The 21,887-nt window shown below is 44.0% G+C and overlaps 1 protein-coding gene across 7 annotated transcripts in view; it reads left to right on the plus strand.

Annotated features, from left to right (window-relative positions):
• cntrl (centriolin) overlaps window positions 1-21,887 on the plus strand; it is a 176,114-nt gene that overhangs the window by 141,961 nt on the left and 12,266 nt on the right. For all 7 annotated transcript variants that reach the window (XM_033048986.1, XM_033048983.1, XM_033048981.1 and 4 more), the window contains 6 exons: window positions 593-798; window positions 1,037-1,177; window positions 1,588-1,863; window positions 3,316-3,378; window positions 8,933-9,112; window positions 20,061-20,175. In XM_033048986.1, coding sequence (XP_032904877.1) covers window positions 593-798; window positions 1,037-1,177; window positions 1,588-1,863; window positions 3,316-3,378; window positions 8,933-9,112; window positions 20,061-20,175 — 981 coding nt within the window. The remainder of the gene's footprint in view (window positions 1-592; window positions 799-1,036; window positions 1,178-1,587; window positions 1,864-3,315; window positions 3,379-8,932; window positions 9,113-20,060; window positions 20,176-21,887) is intronic.

Consider the following 21,887-nt stretch of genomic DNA (forward strand, 5'->3'; position numbering starts at 1 on the left):
TAATCAAACATAAGTATTTGTTTCGATTATTTGAATGATGATACACAATCATAAATCTATTAATGGTTATTCATTTTGATGAGCACACCAACTCTTGCATTATTTAGAGTCATACAGCGTGGAAACAGTCCCTTCGGCCCAACTTGCCCACACCAGCTAACATGCCCCAGCTACACTAGTCCCACCTGCCTGCGTTTGGTTCCTATCCCTCCATCCATGTACCTGTCTAACTGTTTCTTAAATGTTGGGAAAGTCGCTGCCTCAACTACATCCTCTGGCAACTTGTTCCATACATCCACCACCACCTTTACTGCAAAGTGACCCTACTACAGAACATTTAAGCTATAAAAATTAGGTACTGCGTCAATTCCTATAAGTGGTACTATTAATGACAAAGTAAGTAGATTTGCTATCCTAGTGAGTGCCTGTATTACATTTGAGAGTAGAATTTAAAACATTTCTTCTTAACCTAGGAAGCAGCAAACACATATGTTAGCTGTAAAACCTTTCTTGAACTTTTCTTGACGAATATGAAGGTTTAATTTTACTGCAGGTTCAAATTATGATTATCAGATATACTATTTTGTTGCAGGGCATCAGCTCTCTGATCGGCAGCAACAGCACCAGGAGACAATGAATGAACTGTCATTTCTTCAAAAAGAAATTCAGTTCTCAAAAAACAATGTAACCCATCTTCAAGAGTGGATTCATTCAGAGAAGAAAAAGACAGAAAAGCAAGTTGCAGTCGTCACAGAAGAGTCCAAAGCTCAGAGAGCTCAGCTGGAGAAGGCTCTTAATGTAAGCAAAAGTACCATCCAATTCATCAGTTCCAGTTAACAAAAAAGTCCAACTCATTGAAAATATGACTGTTCACGTGTTACTTTTATTGTGTCTACCATTACATGAAAAGACAAAGAACTTTCAAAATACATTTTTAAATATGCACCAATAGAGCAGAAAGGTTAAGCACCCGGGTTTCCTGTACAGACTAACAAAAAATGTGAAGTAATTTCTGTTACTCTTGTTCTCAACATAGGAACAGAAGTACGCAAATAACAGACTGCAGAAGGAATTATCTTCAGTAGACCAGGTTGCTCGTGATAACCACACCCGAGCGGAAAGTGTCATGAATGAATTGAGTGAGATGAGAGAGAAATATTTTGAACTTAAACAACAGGTACATGATAAACCCCTCTAATTTTCATATTTAGTTGAAACTAACTAAATAACGAATTGCTTGTTTCAGTTTTTGAATATGTATTATTCGCATGTATTCAATATCCCAACGTCCGATCAAAAAGTTTGCTTTTTTTTATAGTTACAAATTAGGTTCAACTGATTAATTGTCCATAGACTATATAATCTGACTTCCTGGTGGCATATTAGTTTGCTAGTAATTATCTGTTTATAATCTAGAGATTTATAATGGAGAAAGAAAAGGAATGTGCAAATAAGACACTAGGAGGCAGAATATTAAATATTTAATAATTTATGACTGGAAAAGTGATTGGTTGGGCTTTGTTTATTTGTGAACTTTTAATATATCATGTGCTTCTCTCGTTTATATTTGATTAATTGATCCTTTAGCTGAGAAGTCAGGAACAAATGGAGCAACGTCAGAAAGAGATAAAGGAAGCAATAAGAATACTTCGGTCCGATGTTAAAGCAGAAATTGGCCGTGGTTTGAAAGATTTAGATCCATCTTATGTGAAACCAGTGAATGATGTGGATACCACTTTGGAAGAGGCAGAAACTCTTCTACATGAAAAAGAAAGCCTTAAGGAGAATTTCCCCTTTCCTGCCAATGGGAGCAGGTACCCCACGTATGATGAGAAATTAAGGACGAGCAAGTACAATTTTAAGGTTTGCAAGTAATTGTGTATCCTCATAAGTTATAGATTCATAATTCATACCTGTCTGATAAATTACAGATTCATAATGAACACCCGGATAAATAGTTCAATGGCCATTCTTGTGTCTATATGTTGATTGACCCAGTGAACGCATCACACACGATGAAAATAATTTTGATAGTGGATTCACTGATGGGAGACCTCTTTACTTGGAGTGGTCTGAGCTACAATCATAGCTTCTCTGATAGGAAATGTAAAATATTATAGAGAATGGATTTTCAGTTTTTACTTTTGAAAATTGCGATTAAAAACCTGTCCTCAGCCTGAATTGGTTGATTCTGCATGAATTAATTAATACGTTATTGTCACATGTGACAAGTCACAGTGAAATTCTTTGCTTGCATACCCAAGGTATACAAATAGTCGTCCATAAAGGGTGCTGATTTATTACAGAGTATCTGAGCTAGGTCCCCCTTTGTTCTCCCCCCTCCCCCTACTTCACGGCATCATCACTCCACATGGTCCGGCCTCGTCCGTCAGTTGGCGCCATCATCGACTGCTGCACCAACCTCCATTATCGCTGCCAGGTCCTCATCGGACGCCTCTGTGGCACTGACCCCAGCCACGTGCTCCGCCGACCCAGGCTTTGTCAACTCGCGGTGTGCGGGCTCCGACCTCAGCCGCGGGCTCTGCCGACTCCGCCAGCCGTAGGCTCCAACCCGTGGGCTCTCCCGCCTCGGCTGATTGATGTTAATGCATAAAAACCATAAACCAGTATGTTTTATGAGGTGATTCTTATGTTTATAAACATCTCAATGTCAGGAAATCCATAAATATTGCTCTAGATATTCTGCTTCTTTGTATGTGGAAGTTTGTTATCAAAGTCTTTTAATACCACAAAATGACTATCATAGATCACACAGAGAATAATGTGTGAAAAAGACACCCAGGATAAAAAGAACACTTCTGCATTAAAGGGAAATAGAAAGATGGCAAAGGCAAATAAACAATAGCTGTAGTTGAAGATCTACAAATATGAAATAGAAGCAGGAGAAACATAAGGCCGCTCACACTTGTGCCACATTTAATGATTGGCTAATTTTACCGCTCATCCTGAATTGGTGCCACGTATCAAAATATCTATCGTTATTTATTTTAAATGTATTCGGTGACTGAGGCTCCAGGATCCACTGGTTTCTGAGTGAAGACATTTCTTCTCATCTCTGAATAACCAAATTCTTATATTGAAATACTTACCCATTTGGTTCTTCACATTCGAGCTAGAAGAAGCATTAATTAAATGTACCCTGTCAAGTCTTTTAGGAATTTTGTTCAATGGCTTTCCTTAGATAATCGCAGGACAAAATATAGTAGTGTGGGAATAATGTCTACTTCTTGCTTAATGATGTAAGCATTCATCAATGAACAAATGTTATAGGAACTTTATTATTTCTGTATCCAGGACGAACAGTGGCGAGGAGAGGTGCTAAGAGAAAACCTACGACAACACGAAGATCGTCTTAAGGTTGCTAGATTTATCTATTGTAAAATTATCTTTATATAACGGTGATAATACTGCTTGTATTTGTAAAAAAAGATTTAACTTCAGTCTTAGATATATTGTTATTTCCATTCCATCTGAAAATATTCATCACTTTATATGAGTACTGATGTTTTGAAGTATGAATGTATCAGAATGAATAATTCAATTCATGCAGGTGATCTAAATTTGCTGAAGGGCAAAGCCTGTCAGAGATCATATTTCATCCTGCTTTATTACTTCAGTTTACTTTAGTTTAGAGATACAGCATGGAAACAGGCCCTTCGGCTCATGGAGTCCACGCCGACCATTGATCATACTAGTTCTATGTTATCTTAGTTCCTCATCTAATTCTTTCAGGTAGAGACAATTTACAGAGGCCAATTATCCTATAAACCCACACGTCTTTGAGATGTGGGGGGGGGGGGGGGACCAGAGCACCTGAAGGAAACCCACACGGTTACAGTGAGAACGTACAATCGTGCCAGAGTTCGGGATCGCACCCGTCGGGATGAAAACATAGAAACATAGAAATTAGGTGCAGGAGTAGGCCATTCGGCCCTTCGAGCCTGCACCGCCATTCATTATGATCAAGGCTGATCATCCAACTCAGTATCCTGTACCTGCCTTCTCTCCATACCCTCTGATCCCCTTAGCCACAAGGGCCACATCTAACTCCCTCTTAAATATAGCCAATGAACTGGCCTCGACTACCCTCTGTGGCAGAGAGTTCCAGAGATTCACCACTCTCTGTGTGAAAAAAGTTCTTCTCATCTTGGTTTTAAAGGATTTCCCCCTTATCCTTAAGCTGTGACCCCTTGTCCTGGACTTCCCCAACATCAGGAGCAATCTTCCTGCATCTAGCCTGTCCAACCCCTTAAGAATTTTATAAGTTTCTATAAGATCTCCTCTCAATCTCCTAAATTCTAGAGAGTATAAACCAAGTCTATCCAATCTTTCTTCATAAGACAGTCCTGACATCCCAGGAATCAGTCTGGTGAACCTTCTCTGCACTCCCTCGAAGGCAATAATGTCCTTCCTCAGATTTGGAGACCAAAACTGTACGCAATACTCCAGGTGTGGTCTCACCAAGACCCTGTACAACTGCAGTAGAACCTCCCTGCTCCTATACTCAAATCCTTTTGCTATGAAAGCTAACATACCATTCGCTTTCTTCACTGCCTGCTGCACCTGCATGCCTACTTTCAATGACTGGTGTACCATGACACCCAGGTCTCGCTGCATCTCCCCTTTTCCTAGTCGGCCACCATTTAGATAATAGTCTGCTTTCCTGTTTTTGCCACCAAAATGGATAACCTCACATTTATCCACATTATACTGCATCAGCCAAACATTTGCCCACTCACCCAGCCTATCCAAGTCACCTTGCAGTCTCCTAGCATCCTCCTCACAGCTAACCCTGCCCCCCAGCTTAGTGTCATCCGCAAACTTGGAGATATTGCCTTCAATTCCCTCATCCAGATCATTAATATATATTGTAAATAGCTGGGGTCCCAGCACTGAGCCTTGCGGTACCCCACTAGTCACTGCCTGCCATTGTGAAAAGGACCCGTTCACTCCTACTCTTTTCTTCCTGTTTGCCAGCCAGTTCTCCATCCACATCAATACTGAACCCCCAATGCCATGTGCTTTAGGTTTGTATACTAATCTCTTATGTGGGACCTTGTCGAAAGCCTTCTGGAAGTCCAGATACACCACATCCACTGGTTCTCCCCTATCCACGCTACTAGTTACATCCTCGAAGAATTCTATAAGATTCGTCAGACATGATTTACCTTTTGTAAATCCATGCTGACTTTGTCCAATGATTTCACCACTTTCCAAATGTGCTGCTATCCCATCTTTAATAACTGACTCTAGCAGTTTCCCCACTACCGATGTTAGACTAACTGGTCTGTAATTCCCCGTTTTCTCTCTCCCTCCCTTCTTAAAAAGTGGGGTTACGTTTGCTACCCGCCAATCCTCAGGAACTACTCCAGAATCTAAAGAGTTTTGAAAGATTATTACTAATGCATCCACTATTTCTGGAGCTACTTCCTTAAGTACTCTGGGATGCAGCCTATCTGGCCCTGGGGATTTATCGGCCTTTAATCCATTCAATTTACCCAACACCACTTCCCGGCTAACCTGGATTTCACTCAATTCCTCCAACTCCTTTGACCCACGGTCCCCTGCTATTTCCGGCAGATTATTTATGTCTTCCTTAGTGAAGACGGAACCAAAGTAGTTATTCAATTGGTCCGCCATATCCTTGTTCCCCATGATCAGCTCACCTGTTTCTGACTGCAAGGGACCTACATTTGTTTTAACTAATCTCTTTCTTTTCACATATCTATAAAAACTTTTGCAGTCAGTTTTTATGTTCCCTGACAGTTTTCTTTCATAATCTATTTTTCCTTTCCTAATTAAGCCCTTTGTCCTCCTCTGCTGGTCTCTGAATTTCTCCCAGTCCTCCGGTATGCTGCTTTTTCTGGCTAATTTGTACGCATCATCCTTCGCTTTGATACTATCCCTGATTTCCCTTGTTATCCACGGATGCACTACCTTCCCTGATTTATTCTTTTGCCAAACTGGGATGAACAATTTTTGTAGTTCATCCATGCAGTCTTTAAATGTCTTCCATTGCATATCCACCGTCAACCCTTTTAGAATTAATTGCCAGTCAATCTTGGCCAATTTACGTCTCATACCCTCAAAGTTACCTTTCTTTAAGTTCAGAACCATTGTTTCTGAATTAACAATGTCACTCTCCATCCTAATGAAGAACTCAACCATATTATGGTCACTCTTGCCCAAGGGGGCACGTACAACAAGACTGCTAACTAACCCTTCCTCATTACTCAATACCCAGTCTAAAATAGCCTGCTCTCTCGTTGGTTCCTCTACATGTTGATTTAGATAACTATCCCGCATACATTCCAAGAAATCCTCTTCCTCAGCACCCCTGCCAATTTGATTCACCCAATCTATATGTAGATTGAAGTCACCCATTATAACTGTTTTGCCTTTGTCGCACGCATTTCTAATTTCCTGTTTGATACCATCTCCAACTTCACTACTACTGTTAGGTGGCCTGTACACAACACCCACCAGCGTTTTCTGCTCCTTAGTGTTTCGCAGCTCTACCCATACCGATTCCACATCCTCCAAACTAATGTCCTTCCTTTCCATTGCGTTAATCTCCTCTCTAATCAGCAACGCTACCCCACCTCCTTTTCCTTTCTCTCTATCCTTCCTGAATATTGAATATCTCTGGATGTTCAGCTCCCAGCCTTGGTCACCCTGGAGCCATGTCTCCGTGATCCCAACTATATCATAGTCATTAATAGCTATCTGCACATTCAACTCATCCACCTTATTACGAATGCTCCTTGCATTGAGACACAAAGCCTTCAGGCTTGTTTTTACAACACTCTTACCCCTTATACAATTATGTTGAAAAGTGGCCCTTTCTGATTTTTGCCCTGGTTTTGTCTGCCTGCCACTTTTACTTTTCACCTTGCTACTTATTGCTTCTACCCTCATTTTACACCCCTCTGTCTCTACGCTCACACATTTAAGAAACCCTTTCCCTTTAACTCCATCCTCCACTATCCCATTCGACACCCCACCCCCCTTATTCAGTTTAAAACCACCCGTGTAGCAGTGGCAAACCTGCCTGCCAGAATGCTGGTCCCCCACCTGTTAAGATGCAATCCGTCCCTTTTGTACAGTTCCCCCTTACCCCAAAACAGATCCCAGTGATCTAAGAATCTAAATCCCTGCCCCGTGCACCAGTTCCTCAGCCACACGTTCAGGTCCCGTATCTCCCTGTTCCTGCTCTCGCCAGCACGAGGAACTGGAAGCAAACCGGAGATAACAACCCTGGAGGTCCTGCTTTTCAGCATTTTTCCGAGCTCTCTAAAGTCACGCTGCAGAATATTCATCCCCTTCTTTCCGACATCGTTTGTGCCGACATGCACTACCACTTCCAGATGTTCACCTTCGCCCTTGAGGATTTTCTGCACTCTGTCCGTGACATCCTAGATCCTGGCACCAGGAAGGCAGCACACCATCCTCGCATCCCGTCTGTTGCCGCAGAAACCCCTGTCCGTACCTCTCACAATGGAGTCTCCCACTACAATGGCGTTGCCTGCCTTAGGCCTTTTTGGTTTTGGCTCAACAGCCCTATTCGCATCACAAGCCAGTCCGTCGCCCAGTGTAAACACCTCTTCTGTCCCGACAGCTTCTAAGTGGGTGAACCTGTTCACAAGAGGTACAACACCCGGGGACGTTGGCATTCCATGCTTCCCTCCCGTTCTCACTGTCTCCCACCTTCTCGCTTTCAGTACCTTAGGTGTAACAATCGTACTGTAGGACTTGTCGAGGAATGACTCCGTTTCTCGGACGAACCGGAGGTCATCCACTTGCTTCTCCAGTTCCCCAACACGGCCCTTCAGGAGCTCTACCTGGATGCACTTCTCGCATTTGTAGCAGCCAGAGGCACTAGCGGTGTCCTTGACCTCCCACATACTGCAAGCATCGCACTGAATCAGCTTGCCTGACATTTCCTTCTTTTGTCTCCTCGCCGAAGACTCTCGAGCCAAAGACTAACACTTTTCTCACAGGGCCGCTCACTCACTGCCGCTCGCTAAGAGCAGTCTTGCTTAAATTGACTGATAAATTGCCTGATTTACCAATTTACAAACCAAGTTGCCTGATTTACAAACCAAATTCCTCAGTTTTCAACTGTTTTCCCAGCACTGACTCACTTCTCTCCTCCCACTTGGGCTAGAGCCAATCAGTCGTATCTCTTGCTAATCTCCTGCTGCTGTTGCTCCCAAACCTACAGCAGTTCTGAGTCAAGTCTGCCTGTCCTTGGCCTCTACTTTAACTGTTTTCACTTCTCTCCTCCCACTTGGGCTAGAGCCAATCAGTCGTATCTCTTGCTAAACTCCTGCTGCTCCCAAAACTACAGCAGTTCTGAGTCTTTGACCGGGTCTTTGGCGCAGTTAGGCGGCAGCTCAACAAGCTGCACCAACGTGCTGCCCAAACGTGACAGGTTGTTTATATCCCTTATCTTTCTGCAGCAATTTCCTAAACTGTAAATTGGGCTCCAGCTAAAATTTACTAAACTCTTCCATTTTCAGTGTTCAAATTTATGAATTGCACTTGGAAGTAAAAGATGCTGAGGTTGAATGTCAAAAAGCAAAACTTCAGAAGCTCACAATCATGACTTCCCCTTGTACATGTTCATGTCCTTTTTTTGCAAGCGGAAACATTTTTGACTTCTCATGAGAAATCTTGGACAACCTAATTCTTAAGAGACCATTGGTTGCATGTCGTATCAAGCAGCCCACACAATGAGAACAGTTTAATCAGAATTGGCATGATTGCTTGAAAAGCAGAAATTAAGAATGCACAGTGAATACTAAAATATCATTTAACAGATAGATTGAGATTTACAACATTGACCTTGAGGTCATTTACTTTTAATGAGTTGAAGTTTGTGATTGATGATCTGCTTTCTCTTGTTTAGGCACAGATTCGTCAATGCATGTCAGAACAGGCTGAAGTACTCGGTATACGAAAGCAGCAGACAGAGGGTAATCTGACCAGCCTGAGAAAGCGAGTTGATGCCTTGGATGAACTTGTTACCAGCATGAATGTAACTTCGTTTCAGCAACATCAACCCTCGTTGAATGATGGTCCAAATAAGGTAGATTACAATGTAGAGACAAGGAACTGCACGCACTGGTTTACAGAAAGAGACACAAAGTGCTGCTGTAACTCAGCGGGTTAGGCAGCATCTCTGGAGAACTGGATAGATGACTGGTTGTGGCCGTTCATCAGACTGATTGTGCTAGGGGTGGGGACAAAGCTGGAAGAGAGAAGAGGCAGAACAAAGCCGGACATGTGATGATAGATACAGGTGAGAGATGTTTTTGATAGGGAGATGGGTGGACAAAGGCCAAAGATGAAAAGACAAAAGGTGTGAGATAAGGATAAAAGACAGAGGCAGATGTAGGCAGAGGAAAGTGCGTAGGTGGAGGGGGGGGGGGAAGAAACGTTGAGAATCCATGCAGGGCAAAGGGAAGGGTGGAAAGGGAAGGTGGGGGGTTTGATTAGTTACCTAAAATTGAAGAATTCAATGTTCATACCATTGCGTTGTAATTGTCCTAAATGGAATATGAGGTGCTATTCCTCCAGTTTGCATGTAGCCTTACTTTGGCAATGGAGGAGGCCCAGGACAGAAAGGTCTGTACGAGAGTGGGAAGAAGAACCAGGAGATCCAGTAGGCCTTGGTGAACTGAGCGCATTTGGCAAAAAAGTCTGCACTTGGTCTTACCGATGTAAATGAGGCCACATCAGCAACACTGGGTGGTGTAGATATGGTTCGAGGAGGTGTACGTGAACCTCTGTCTCACCTGAAAGACATGCTGTGGTCCAAAGGAGGCCACATCGAGAACTCTGGATGCAGGAGATGAGATTAGAGATGGTGCATGTAAGCCTCCACACCCCACGAGGAAGGTCTCAGAGACACACCAGTTCTTTCTTGAACAGCGACCTAATCAGTTTCCCTCTACTAACACCGCCTGGCGGAACCTGTCCTCACCCTCAACAGCTTCTCCTTTGACGCCTCTCACTTTCTCCAAGTTAAAGATGTAGCCATGGGCACTCGCATGGGCTCCAGCTATGCCTTTTTTTGGTTGTTGGTTATGTTTACAGGCAACATCCCCCAACTCTTTCACTGCTACATTGACGATTGCATTGGAGCCGCCTCCTGCACCTGTGCAGAACTTGTTGATTTCATTAACTTCACCACCAACTCCCTCGCATTCATTTACACTACCTTTAACACCTCGCTCCTCTTTTCTTCATCTTCCTGCCTTCATAAGACTCATTTTAGTCTAATACAGCCCACCGTCTCCCACATTTATCTGGATTACAATATATGTGTATCATTAACAACAGAGATCCCAGTAGACTGTGGGCCGAGCATCAAAAATGTGTCTAGAAATCGATTTTCGTGACCCACGTCATGGAACTACATGAGATTTTCCACAGATTTTGATGAAATATCATTGAGAAGAATGTCATAACTCGTCAGTGCCAAAATTTGCACATTAATTAATTAAACTTAATTAGAAAATGAGATCGGGAAAGTAAGCGCCATCTAGTGGCCAATGCCCATAGTACACCATGGGCAGGCTATTTCCGTGTTCTTGGTTCTTGGGTCGTCCAAAATATTCCAACTGGAATTTAAACTGGAGGTGATGAAGGGAGGGATTAAGCCAGAAAGGGTATGAAGAACACACACTATAGAATTTAACATAAAACATCCCCACACAGCAGAATCAAAGTTTCACACTGTGTGGGAAGGCACCAAAGTCAGTCTCTTCCTCCACTGTTCCTCGTGGTCAGGGCCACCCCAAGCCCTCCGCAGTTGCAGCTACGGGCTGCCCGATGTCCAGGACCGCTCGCCGGGGTGATACAAGTCCGACGTCGGGGCTGCGGGACGTCCTCAGCGGCGTGGACACCAGAGTCGGCCCCCTCCTACCGGAGTCGGCGGCTTCCAAAGTCCGCAGGCCGCGCCGGGTGGAGACTGCTGCTGTAGGCTCTCTGCAAGGCGCCCCAGAACTCCACGATGTTGTTCAGCGCCGCCCGCGTTGGAAGCTCTCCGCACCATAGCTCCACGATGTTGGAGCAGCGGTCCAACGCTCCGGAGCTCCAAACGGCGACCCAGGTAGGCATCGCCCGCTCCGCGGTGACTCCAGCGCTGCGCCGCCGCTTTAGCAGCCCTGGTCCGGTTCCCGGTCCCCGGCAGGAAAGGCCGCTCCGATCCAGCTGGTAGGCCGCGAGGTGGGGGGCGAGGACGCGACTCGGAGAAATAGTCGCGTCCCCGCCAGGAAGAGACTGGGAAACGGTTTCCCCCTTACCCTGCCCCCCTCCCCCACATAGAAAAGTTAAAGTTTCCCCCAACACAAACTTTAGACTAACTAAAAATTAAAAAAAGATTGAAATAACAGACAGGCTGTGGGTAGAGGCTGCTGCAGTGCAGCGCCCCCTCCTGTGTTGCAGTCCATTTAAACTATATTAGTATATCTATATATATATCTTGTAAATATGACTGTAATCATATATAATTAAGTATAATATATTATATAAAATAATATGATGAGTGTTTTTTTAATGGCACTGTTGCAGAGGTCCTGCTCCTGAACCAGCCTAATTAATGGGTGAGGGCAGTTCTTGTGGGTTCATCCCTTTACTGAACCCCACTGACTGCCAGTGTGCAGAGTGGGGGTCACCGCCATAGTGGGACTGGGGCAGTTCCAATCTGGGGGACAGTCCTGCAAGGCATTTTCCAGTTGCTTTAATAGGAACTGTAATGAGACTGCAGCAGAGGTCCCAGGTTTTAAGGGCTCATGCACCTGCCTAATTAAAGGGTCAGGACAGATCATATAATAACATATAACCATATAACAATTACAGCACGGAAACAGGCCATCTCGACCCCTCTAGTCCGTGCCGAACACATAATCTCCCCTAGTCCCATATACCTGCGCTCAGACCATAACCCTCCATTCCTTTCCCATCCATATAACTATCCAATTTATTTTTAAATGATAAAAACGAACCTGCCTCCACCACCTTCACTGGAAGCTCATTCCACACAGCTACCACTCTCTGAGTAAAGAAGTTCCCCCTCATGTTACCCCTAAACTTCAGTCCCTTAATTCTCAAGTCATGTCCCCTTGTTTGAATCTTCCCTACTCTCAGTGGGAAAAGCTTTTCCACGTCAACTCTGTCTATCCCTCTCATCATTTTAAAAACCTCTATCAAGTCCCCCCTTAACCTTCTGCGCTCCAAAGAATAAAGCCGTAACTTGTTCAACCTTTCTCTGTAACTTAGTTGCTGAAACCCAGGCAACATTCTAGTAAATCTCCTCTGTACTCTCTCTATTTTGTTGACATCCTTCCTATAATTAGGCGACCAAAATTGTACAACATACTCCAGAATTGGCCTCACCAATGCCTTGTACAATTTTAACATTACATCCCAACTTCTATACTCAACGCTCTGATTTATAAAGGCCAGCACACCAAAAGCTTTCTTTACCACCCTATCTACATAAGATTCCACTTTCAGGGAACTGTGCACAGTTATTCCCAGATCCCTCTGTTCACCTACATTATTCAATTCTCTACCATTTACCATGTACGTCCTATTTTGATTTGTCCTGCCAAGATGTAGCACCTCACACTTATCAGCATTAAACTCCATCTGCCATCTTTCAGCCCACTCTTCCAACTGGCATAAATCTCTCTGTAGACTTTGAAACTCTTCTTCATTACCCGCAACCCCACCTATCTTTGTATCATCTGCATACTTACTAATCCAATTTACCACACCATCGTCCAGATCATTGATGTACATGACAAACAACAGTGGACCCAACACAGATCCCTGTGGCACCCCACTCGTCACTGGCCTCCAACCTGACAAACAACCATCCACCATTACTCTCTGGCATCTCCCATTCAGCCACTGTTGAATCCATCTTGCTACTCCATCATTAATACCCAACCATTGAACCTTCTTAACCAACCTTCCATGAGGAACCTTGTCAAAGGCCTTACTGAAGTCCATATACACAACATCCACTGCTTTACCCTCATCAATTTCCCGAGTAACATCTTCAAAAAATTCAAGAAGATTAGTTAAACATGACCTTCCAGGCACAAATCCATGTTGACTGTTCCTAATCAGACCCTGTTTATCCAGATGCTTATATATATTATCTCTAAGTATTCTTTCCATTAATTTGCCCACCACTGACGTCAAACTAATAGGTCTATAATTGCTAGGTTTACTCTTAGACCCCTTTTTAAACAATGGAACAACATGCGCAGTACGCCAATCCTCCGGCACTATTCCCGTTTCTAATGACATTTGAAATATTTCTGCCATAGCCCCTGCTATTTCTACACTAACTTCCCTCAATGTCCTAGGGAATATCCTGTCCGGACCTGGAGACTTATCCACTTTTATATTTCTCAAAAGTGTCAGTACTTCCTCTTCTTTGATCCTCATAGTTTCCATAGCTACTCTACTTGTTTCCCTTACCTCACATAATTCAATATCCTTCTCCTTGGTGAATACCGAAGAAAAGAAACTGTTCAATATCTCCCCCATCTCTTTTGGCTCTGCAGATAGTTGGCCACTCTGACTCTCTAATGGACCAATTTTATCCCTCGTTATCCTTTTGCTATTAATATAGCGGTAGAAACCCTTCGGATTTACTTTTACCTTACTTGCCAAAGCAACCTCATATCTTCTTTTAGCTTTTCTAATTTCTTTCTTAAGATTCTTTTTACATTCTTTATACTCCTCAAGCACCTCATTTACTCCATGCTGCCTATAACTATTGTAGATATCCCTCTTTTTCCGAACCAAGTGTCCAATTTCCCTTAAAAACCATGGCTCTTTACAATTTTTACGATTTCCTTTCAACCGAACAGGGACATAAAGATTCTGTACTCTTAAAATTTCACCTTTAAATGTACTCCATTTCTCTTCCACATCTTTCCCATAAAACAAACTGTCCCAATTTACTCCTTTTAAATCCTTTCGCATCTCCTCAAAGTTAGCCTTTCTCCAATCAAAAATCTCAACCCTAGGTCCAGTTTTGTCCCTCTCCATAATTATATTGAAACTAATGGTATTGTGATCACTGGACCCGAACTGTTCCCCAACGCATACCTCTGCCACCTGACCCATCTCATTTCCTAACAGGAGGTCCAGTACCGCCCCTTCTCTAGTAGGTACTTCTATGTATTGTTGCAAAAAACTATCCTGCACACATTTTACAAACTCCAACCCATCCAGCCCATTTACAGAATGTGTTTCCCAGTCTATGTGTGGAAAATTGAAATCTCCCACAATCACTACCTTGTGCTTACTACTAATATCTGCAATCTCCTTACATATTTGCTCTTCCAATTCTCGCTCCCCATTTGGCGGTCTATAATACACCCCTATAAGTGTTGCTACCCCTTTCCCATTTCTCAGTTCCACCCAAATAGCCTCCCTAGACGATCCCTCTAATCTATCCTGCCAAAGCACTGCTGTAATATCTTCCCTGATAAGCAATGCAACACCTCCACCTCTTGCCCCTCCAATTCTATCACACCTGAAGCAACGAAATCCTGGAATATTTAGTTTCCAATCACAGCCCTCCTGCAACCATGTTTCACTGATCGCCACAACATCATACTTCCAGGTGTCAATCCAGGCTCTAAGTTCATCCACTTTTCTTACAATGCTCCTAGCATTAAAATATACACATTTAAGAAACCCACCCTCTCTTATTCTCTGATTATTTTCTTTTTATTCTCTCTCCCCTACATTTTGGGTCAGAGTGCTACCATTCTCTGCCCCCTGCTTCACACACTGACTGCTAGCTTTCCCAATTTGAGTCCCTCCACCCAACCATACTAGTTTAAAGTCTCCCCAGTAGCCTTTGCAAATCTCCCCGCCAGGATATTGGTCCCCCTTGAGTTCAAGTGCAACCCGTCCTTTCTGTACAGGTCGCACCTTCCCCAAAAGAGGTCCCAATGATCCAGAAACTTGAATCCATACCCACTGCACCAGTCCCTCATCCACGCATTTATCCTCCACCTCGCTCCATTCCTACTCTCACTGTCGCGTGGCACAGGCAGTAATCCTGAGATTGTTACCTTTCCAGTCCTTCTCCTTAACTCTCTACCTAACTCCCTAAATTCTTCTTTCAGGACCTCTTCTCTTTTTTTACCTATGTCGTTGGTACCTATATGCACCACAACCTCAGGCTCCTCTCCCTCCCATTTCAGGATTTCTTGGACACGTTCAGACACATCCCTGACCCTGGCACCAGGGAGGCAAACTACCATCCGGGACTCCTGTCTGCGTCCACAGAATCGCCTATCCGACCCCCTGACTATAGAGTCCCCTATTACAATTGCCCTCCCCTTCTTTTCCTTACCCTTCTGAGCAACCGGACCGGTCTTTGTGCCAGAGGCCCGGCCGCTGTCGCTGCCCCCAGGTAGGCTGTCTCCCCCACCCTTACTCAAACATGAGTACTTATTTTCAAGGTGTACAGCCACCGGGGTACTCACCAGTCCCTGCCTCTGCCCATTGCCCTTCCTAACTGTGACCCAGTTTTCTGTCTCCCGTGGTCTTGGAGTGACCACCTCCCTGTAACTCCTTTCTATGACCTCCTCGCTCTCCCTGAGCAGACAGAGGTCATCGAGTTGCTGCTCCAGGTTCCTAACGCGGTCCCTAAGGAGCCCCATCTCGACGCACCTGGCGCAGATGTGGACGTCTGGAGAGCACTCAGACTCCATGACCTCCCACATCTGACATCCAGAACAGTAAACTGCCCTGGCCCTCATTCTCCCCCTTTATCCGAATACAATAAAGCCTTACAATTACAATACAAATACAATACAAGCCAATCAGCTGCTTCCTCTGATCCTCGTCCACCAATCAGAGGCTTCCACCAATCAGAGGCTTCCACCAGAATCCTTCTCTGGAAGTGAGATGGAACGTTACAGATTTGGGTACATTTACAGCTCCAGGTAAGTCCTCCTCTCGCCAACGGCTCCCCGGGCCTCTGTAGAAGCAAACCCCGCGCTGTATTTATACTTACAGCTCCAGGTAAGTCCTCCTCTCGCCAACGGCTCCCCGGGCCTCTGTGGAAGCAAACCCCGCGCTGTATTTATACTTACAGCTCCAGGTAAGTCCTCCTCTCGCCAACGGCTCCCCGGGCCTCTGTGGAAGCAAACCCCGCGCTGTATTTATACTTACAGCTGCAGGTAAGTCCTCCTCTCACCAACGGCTCCCCTTGCCTCTGTACAAGCAAACCCCGCGCTGTATTTATACTTACAGCTGCAGGTAAGTCCTCCTCTCACCAACGGCTCCCCGGGCCTCTGTAGAAGCAAACCCCGCGCTGTATTTATACTTACAGCTGCAGGTAAGTCCTCCTCTCGCCAACGGCTCCCCGGGCCTCTGTAGAAGCAAACCCCGCGCTGTATTTATACTTACAGCTGCAGGTAAGTCCTCCTCTCACCAACGGCTCCCCGGGCCTCTGTAGAAGCAAACCCCGCGCTGTATTTATACTTACAGCTGCAGGTAAGTCCTCCTCTCACCAACGGCTCCCCGGGCCTCTGTAGAAGCAAACCCCGCGCTGTATTTATACTTACAGCTGCAGGTAAGTCCTCCTCTCACCAACGGCTCCCCGGGCCTCTGTAGAAGCAAACCCCGCGCTGTATTTATACTTACAGCTGCAGGTAAGTCCTCCTCTCGCCAACGGCTCCCCGGGCCTCTGTGGAAGCAAACCCCGCGCTGTATTTATACTTACAGCTGCAGGTAAGTCCTCCTCTCACCAACGGCTCCCCGGGCCTCTGTAGAAGCAAACCCCGCGCTGTATTTATACTTACAGCTCCAGGTAAGTCCTCCTCTCGCCAACGGCTCCCCGGGCCTCTGTGGAAGCAAACCCCGCGCTGTATTTATACTTACAGCTGCAGGTAAGTCCTCCTCTCACCAACGGCTCCCCGGGCCTCTCCCAACGGCTCCCCGGGCCTCCCCAGATCCTCTGGGTTCCCCCGTTTACTGAACCCCACTGACTGCCATATTGGGGCGGATGGGTGTAACGGCCATAGTGGGACTGGGGGCAGGGCCAAGCTGGGTGACAGACCTGTAAGAGACCTGTCTTATTTCTGATGTAAATGTCACATCCTGACCAAGAATGGAATGCTCTGATGTTTACTTGATGAGTATTCATTTTAAGGTACAATGAGCCTATATTTATGTTAGAGAACCCCCCCCTCCCCCCCGATGGTGCCTTTGCAAATGAGGGCTATTACCTTTAACCTAAAATAACTCTAAAAGTGTTGCATTGTTTGAGTATCTGTAGTTTGTGTGTGTGTCTGTGTATACCTGTCAAACATGTATATGTGGATGTAAGTGTGTATGTATGTGTGGATGGATGTATGTGTGAATGGATGGATGTGTGTGTGGATGTATGTATGCATGGATGTGTACATGTATGTCTGCATGCGGATGGATGTGTGGATGTGTGTGTGTGGATGTACGTGTGTGTGTGTGTGTGTATGCATGGAAGTGTGCGTACAGATGGATGTGTGTGTGGATGGGTGGGTAGACTGTCACACTGTCATTCACCAGTACGCCATTATCATAAGTAATTCACTCATTGTTCCAATAATTTGACCAAATAAACAATGAAACAATAGACATTAAAATAAAACTTTATATAATCATTTATTTCCCCAATTTATTTGTTTACATTACATCTGATCTTCATTTGAATATTCTTCATCAGATTCCAAGTCTTTTGATAAGTTTTGATGTCAATTTCATTGTCCTATCAGGGACACATGACAATAAACTCTCTTGAAGTTAGTTCAAGTTCAAGTGGAGGGTCAGGCAGAGGCTACAAAAAACCCCATCTCATAGTCATTAAGTCTGCATGGACTTCAATTCATAAAATGTCAACCTCTTCTTAATGTTAATGAGAATAACACTGTTACTACCATAGATAAATTAGTTCAAGTTCACATGCACCAATTCATTTCTACATAAACATCAGCCATTTCTGAGCATTTCTCACTCCAATGGAAGCCTATAAAGTGCAATCAATATTCCTCAGTTTTTCTCCCGTGGTCGGCTCCTGGAAACGGCCGCTACGGACGGCACTATGTACGGCCTTCGCCCCCCCCCCCCCCCACCCGCGGAGATGACCCAAACACACTCCGCGTTCGCGAATCGGCCGCTTCTTAATTGAGATCGTGGCTTCACTATGTTAAGTACATAGGCCCCGCACTATTATCGCAGGCAGCTCCGAGAATAGATGTTAAAGAAAACTTATTAGACTTCAACAAGCTGGCATTAGAGAAAATGTTTAATTTACTTTGTTATGGATACACATAGTTTAGGCCCTCAACTTCATGATTGAATGAGTGAATGAATGAGCGAATGAATGAGCGAATGAATGAGCGAATGAATGAACGAATGAATGTGCGAATGAATGTGCGAATGAATGAACGAATGAATGAGTGAATGAATGAATGTACAGCCTCCAAATCTCATTTTTCACATTATAAAAGCGTGCAATTAAATTAATTAAAGTGCATACAGATTAATTTTCATAAATTCAGCATTTAGATCTTACCTTTCAGTTCCAGTTGATTCACAAAGTTTGACTGCAGCACCTCAGCAGGGACTTTGCTTTCAAGGCTTTGTTGCACTTCTATCCACTTAGCTGCACATTCTTCAGACTTCTTAATGCTTTTCTCACTAAATTCAATTACCCTGCTGCAAGTTTCCACGACATGTATTCCACAGAACAACAAAGAACCTTCATCGGAATCTCCAGTAAAACTGGCATCAGTAGAAGTACTCTCAGCCATGTTGTGTGCTCCCTGCTTAGCTAGCCTGAAACAAAGCGTGTGATTGGCCTACTGGCGTCCGACTCAATGTCAAACGTGCTTTGATTGGACAAAAAATACCCAACAATTTTCCGCTTTTTTTTCTAATTTAATAAAAAATGTGCAAGTTTTGTTCATGACGAGTTTCAGGGATGATTTATATAATATTTTTACACAATATGTGAAAATTTCATGTAGTTCTGTGAGTTGGGTCATGAAACTGCACAAAAAAGCTCCTCGGCCCACAGCCTACAGTTTATGTTACTCGAGATATGATTGTTCCAACGTAGAAGCAAGCAACTGCCGATACTGGTTTACAAAAGCAGCAGGAATGAGAGAGGGTCTCTCAGAACTCCGGTTGGAGAGAAGAAGTAGCCATACTATGACTTTTTACAGTGGAACAGTGAAAATCTGAAAAATGGTCCTGACTCAACACATGTTCCTTATCCATGTTCCCCTGAGATGCTGAATGACCCGCTGATTTACTCGGAACTTTGTCTTCTTATGACTGGCCCCACAGTTTCCACCCTTCATAAATGTTATCTCTGTTTTGCTGATCTTTTCCTAATTTGATGCACAATTATTCACCCTGCTTTGCTGTGTTCACTGATCCATACGAGAGCAGAACACCAAAAGTTCAGTTTGAATGAAAATGTTTCATTAATTTTACTTTTTTCGATTGCCTCAATGTGCAAACTGCTTTGACCCTACAAATCTCCATGAGCTCAATATACCTTTGTTCATCTTTAACATTGCTGATTTTAATCACTCCATCTTTCATAAGTGATAGGAGCAGAATTAGGCCAATCAGCCCATCAAGTCTACTCCGTCATCAATCATGGCTAATCTATCTTTCCCTCTTAACCCCATTTTCCTGCCTTCTCCCCATAACCCTGACACCCGTACTAATCATGACGTCTTTGCCTTGAAACTCATATAGTGGTGAGTTGAGCAGTATGTCAAGCATGTGTCTGGAGCTTAGTATTCCCTTCCAATGCCTCTCATTCCACCATTCTTGAAATATTCTTTGTTGTTCAAGCCATTGCTGAAATTTTGTTTATCAATATCTTCTCACGGCTTAACTCTGTACCACTTGATAATCTTTGTGAGGCATCATATCTGAAGCATTTTACAGTGCAATGTTTAATGAGCTAACTGCAAGTATTGTTGTTTCAGACTCCAGTCCACGGAATATTGAGGTCACCTTCCAGAAGACCAAGTGAAAAACCTTCACAGACAAGGAGTTCCCATTTGCTTATTACTGAACCACGAATTTCTGAAAAAGATCCAGGTAAAGAAGGACTTGAGCAATGTATTTTTTTAAGCTTGGTTTTCCAATTGCCTTTAAGGTCAGTAAGATATTGCAAGGGTTTCTACATGCATCCGAATGCATGGGGCAGATCGAGAATAGGCAGCACGGCATTGAGAGTAAGAAATGATGTCTCATGAATTTAACTGAGTTTTTTTTGAAGCGGTGACCAAGAAAATCGATGAGGGCAGTATAGTAGATGTTGTCTACAGACTTCAGCAAAGCCTCTGATATGGTATGTTGGTCTGGAATGTTAGATCACATGGGATCCAGAGCAAGCTAGCCAATTGGATACAAAATTGGTTTGAAAGTAGGCAAGGAAGGGTGGTGGTAGAGGACTGTTTTTCAACAATTGGTGGTGCGTATATGGATTGAGCTGCCAGAGGAAGTGATAGACGTGGGTACAATTACGACATTTACAAAGTCAAAGTCAATTTTATTCGTCACATACACCCAAAGGTGCAGTGAAATGAATTTGCCACAGCGATACACTTAAAAAGAACACACAATACACAGTAAAATTTAACACAAACATCCACCACAGCATTCTTCACTGTGATGGAAGGCAACAAAGTTCAGCCAGTCCTCCTCCTTTCTTTGTTCACCTGTGGTCGGGGCCATAAGCTAAGACTCTTAGACAGCTATATGGGTATAAAAAGTTTGGAGGCATATGGGCTAGGTATAAGTAAGTGGGACTGGCTCAGTTAGGCAACTGGGTCAGCATGGACAAGTTGTTCTGAAGGGGTCTATTTCTGGGCTGTATATATCCATGAGTCAATGAAGATTCTACAACATTAAAAGATGTTACTAGGAATATTTATCCCAGCTAACTGACTTCAAGGTAAATATTCATCCAGATTAAAACTTTCTGCAGTAGTTTCAGTTGAATAGAAGTATGATGGGGGGATTTCATTGAAACCTACCAATTAAGGAAAGGCCTAGATATAATGGATGTGGAGAGGCTGCTTCCACTAGTGGATGAGTCTAGCACCAGAAGGCACAGCCTTAGAATAAAAGGACATACCTTTAAAAAGGAAATGTAGAGGAGTTTCTTTAGCCAGAGGGTGATAAATCTGTGGAATTCATTGCCACAGACAGCCATATAGACTTGATGGGTCGAATGGCCTAATTCAGCTCCTATGTCTTATGAACATTAATAATTTGCTGCAATAAAGATGTTAAAACAACAAGCACAGGGCCACGGGCAAAAATCGTCCATGTCGAACATGATGCCAAGTTAAACTAACATTTGCCTGAGTTTAGATTAGTTTAGAGATACAATGTGGAAACAGACCCTTCAGCCCACTGAGTCCGCACCGACCAGCGATACCCGCACATTAACACTACCCTACACGCACTAGGGACAATTTACATTGCTACCAAGCCAATTAACCTACCAGCCTGCACGTCTTTGGAGTGTGGAAGGAAACCGACGCGGTCATGGGGACAACGTACAAACTCCGTATAGACAGCAACCGTAGTCGGGATCAAACCCAGGTCTCTGGCGCTGTAAGGCAGTAACTCTACCTCTGCACCATCGTGCCGCCCTGGGCATGTTCAATATCCCTCTATTCCATGCATATATACAGTATGTGCCTGTTTAAAAGCAAATCGCACGTTTCAGGCACCTACCACTCTAAGTGATCTAATCATCTCCTTTAAACTTTGCCCCTCTCACCTTTGCCATTTTCACC

This window comes from Amblyraja radiata, chromosome 32, assembly GCF_010909765.2.
Source record: "Amblyraja radiata isolate CabotCenter1 chromosome 32, sAmbRad1.1.pri, whole genome shotgun sequence".
NCBI lineage: Eukaryota > Metazoa > Chordata > Chondrichthyes > Rajiformes > Rajidae > Amblyraja > Amblyraja radiata.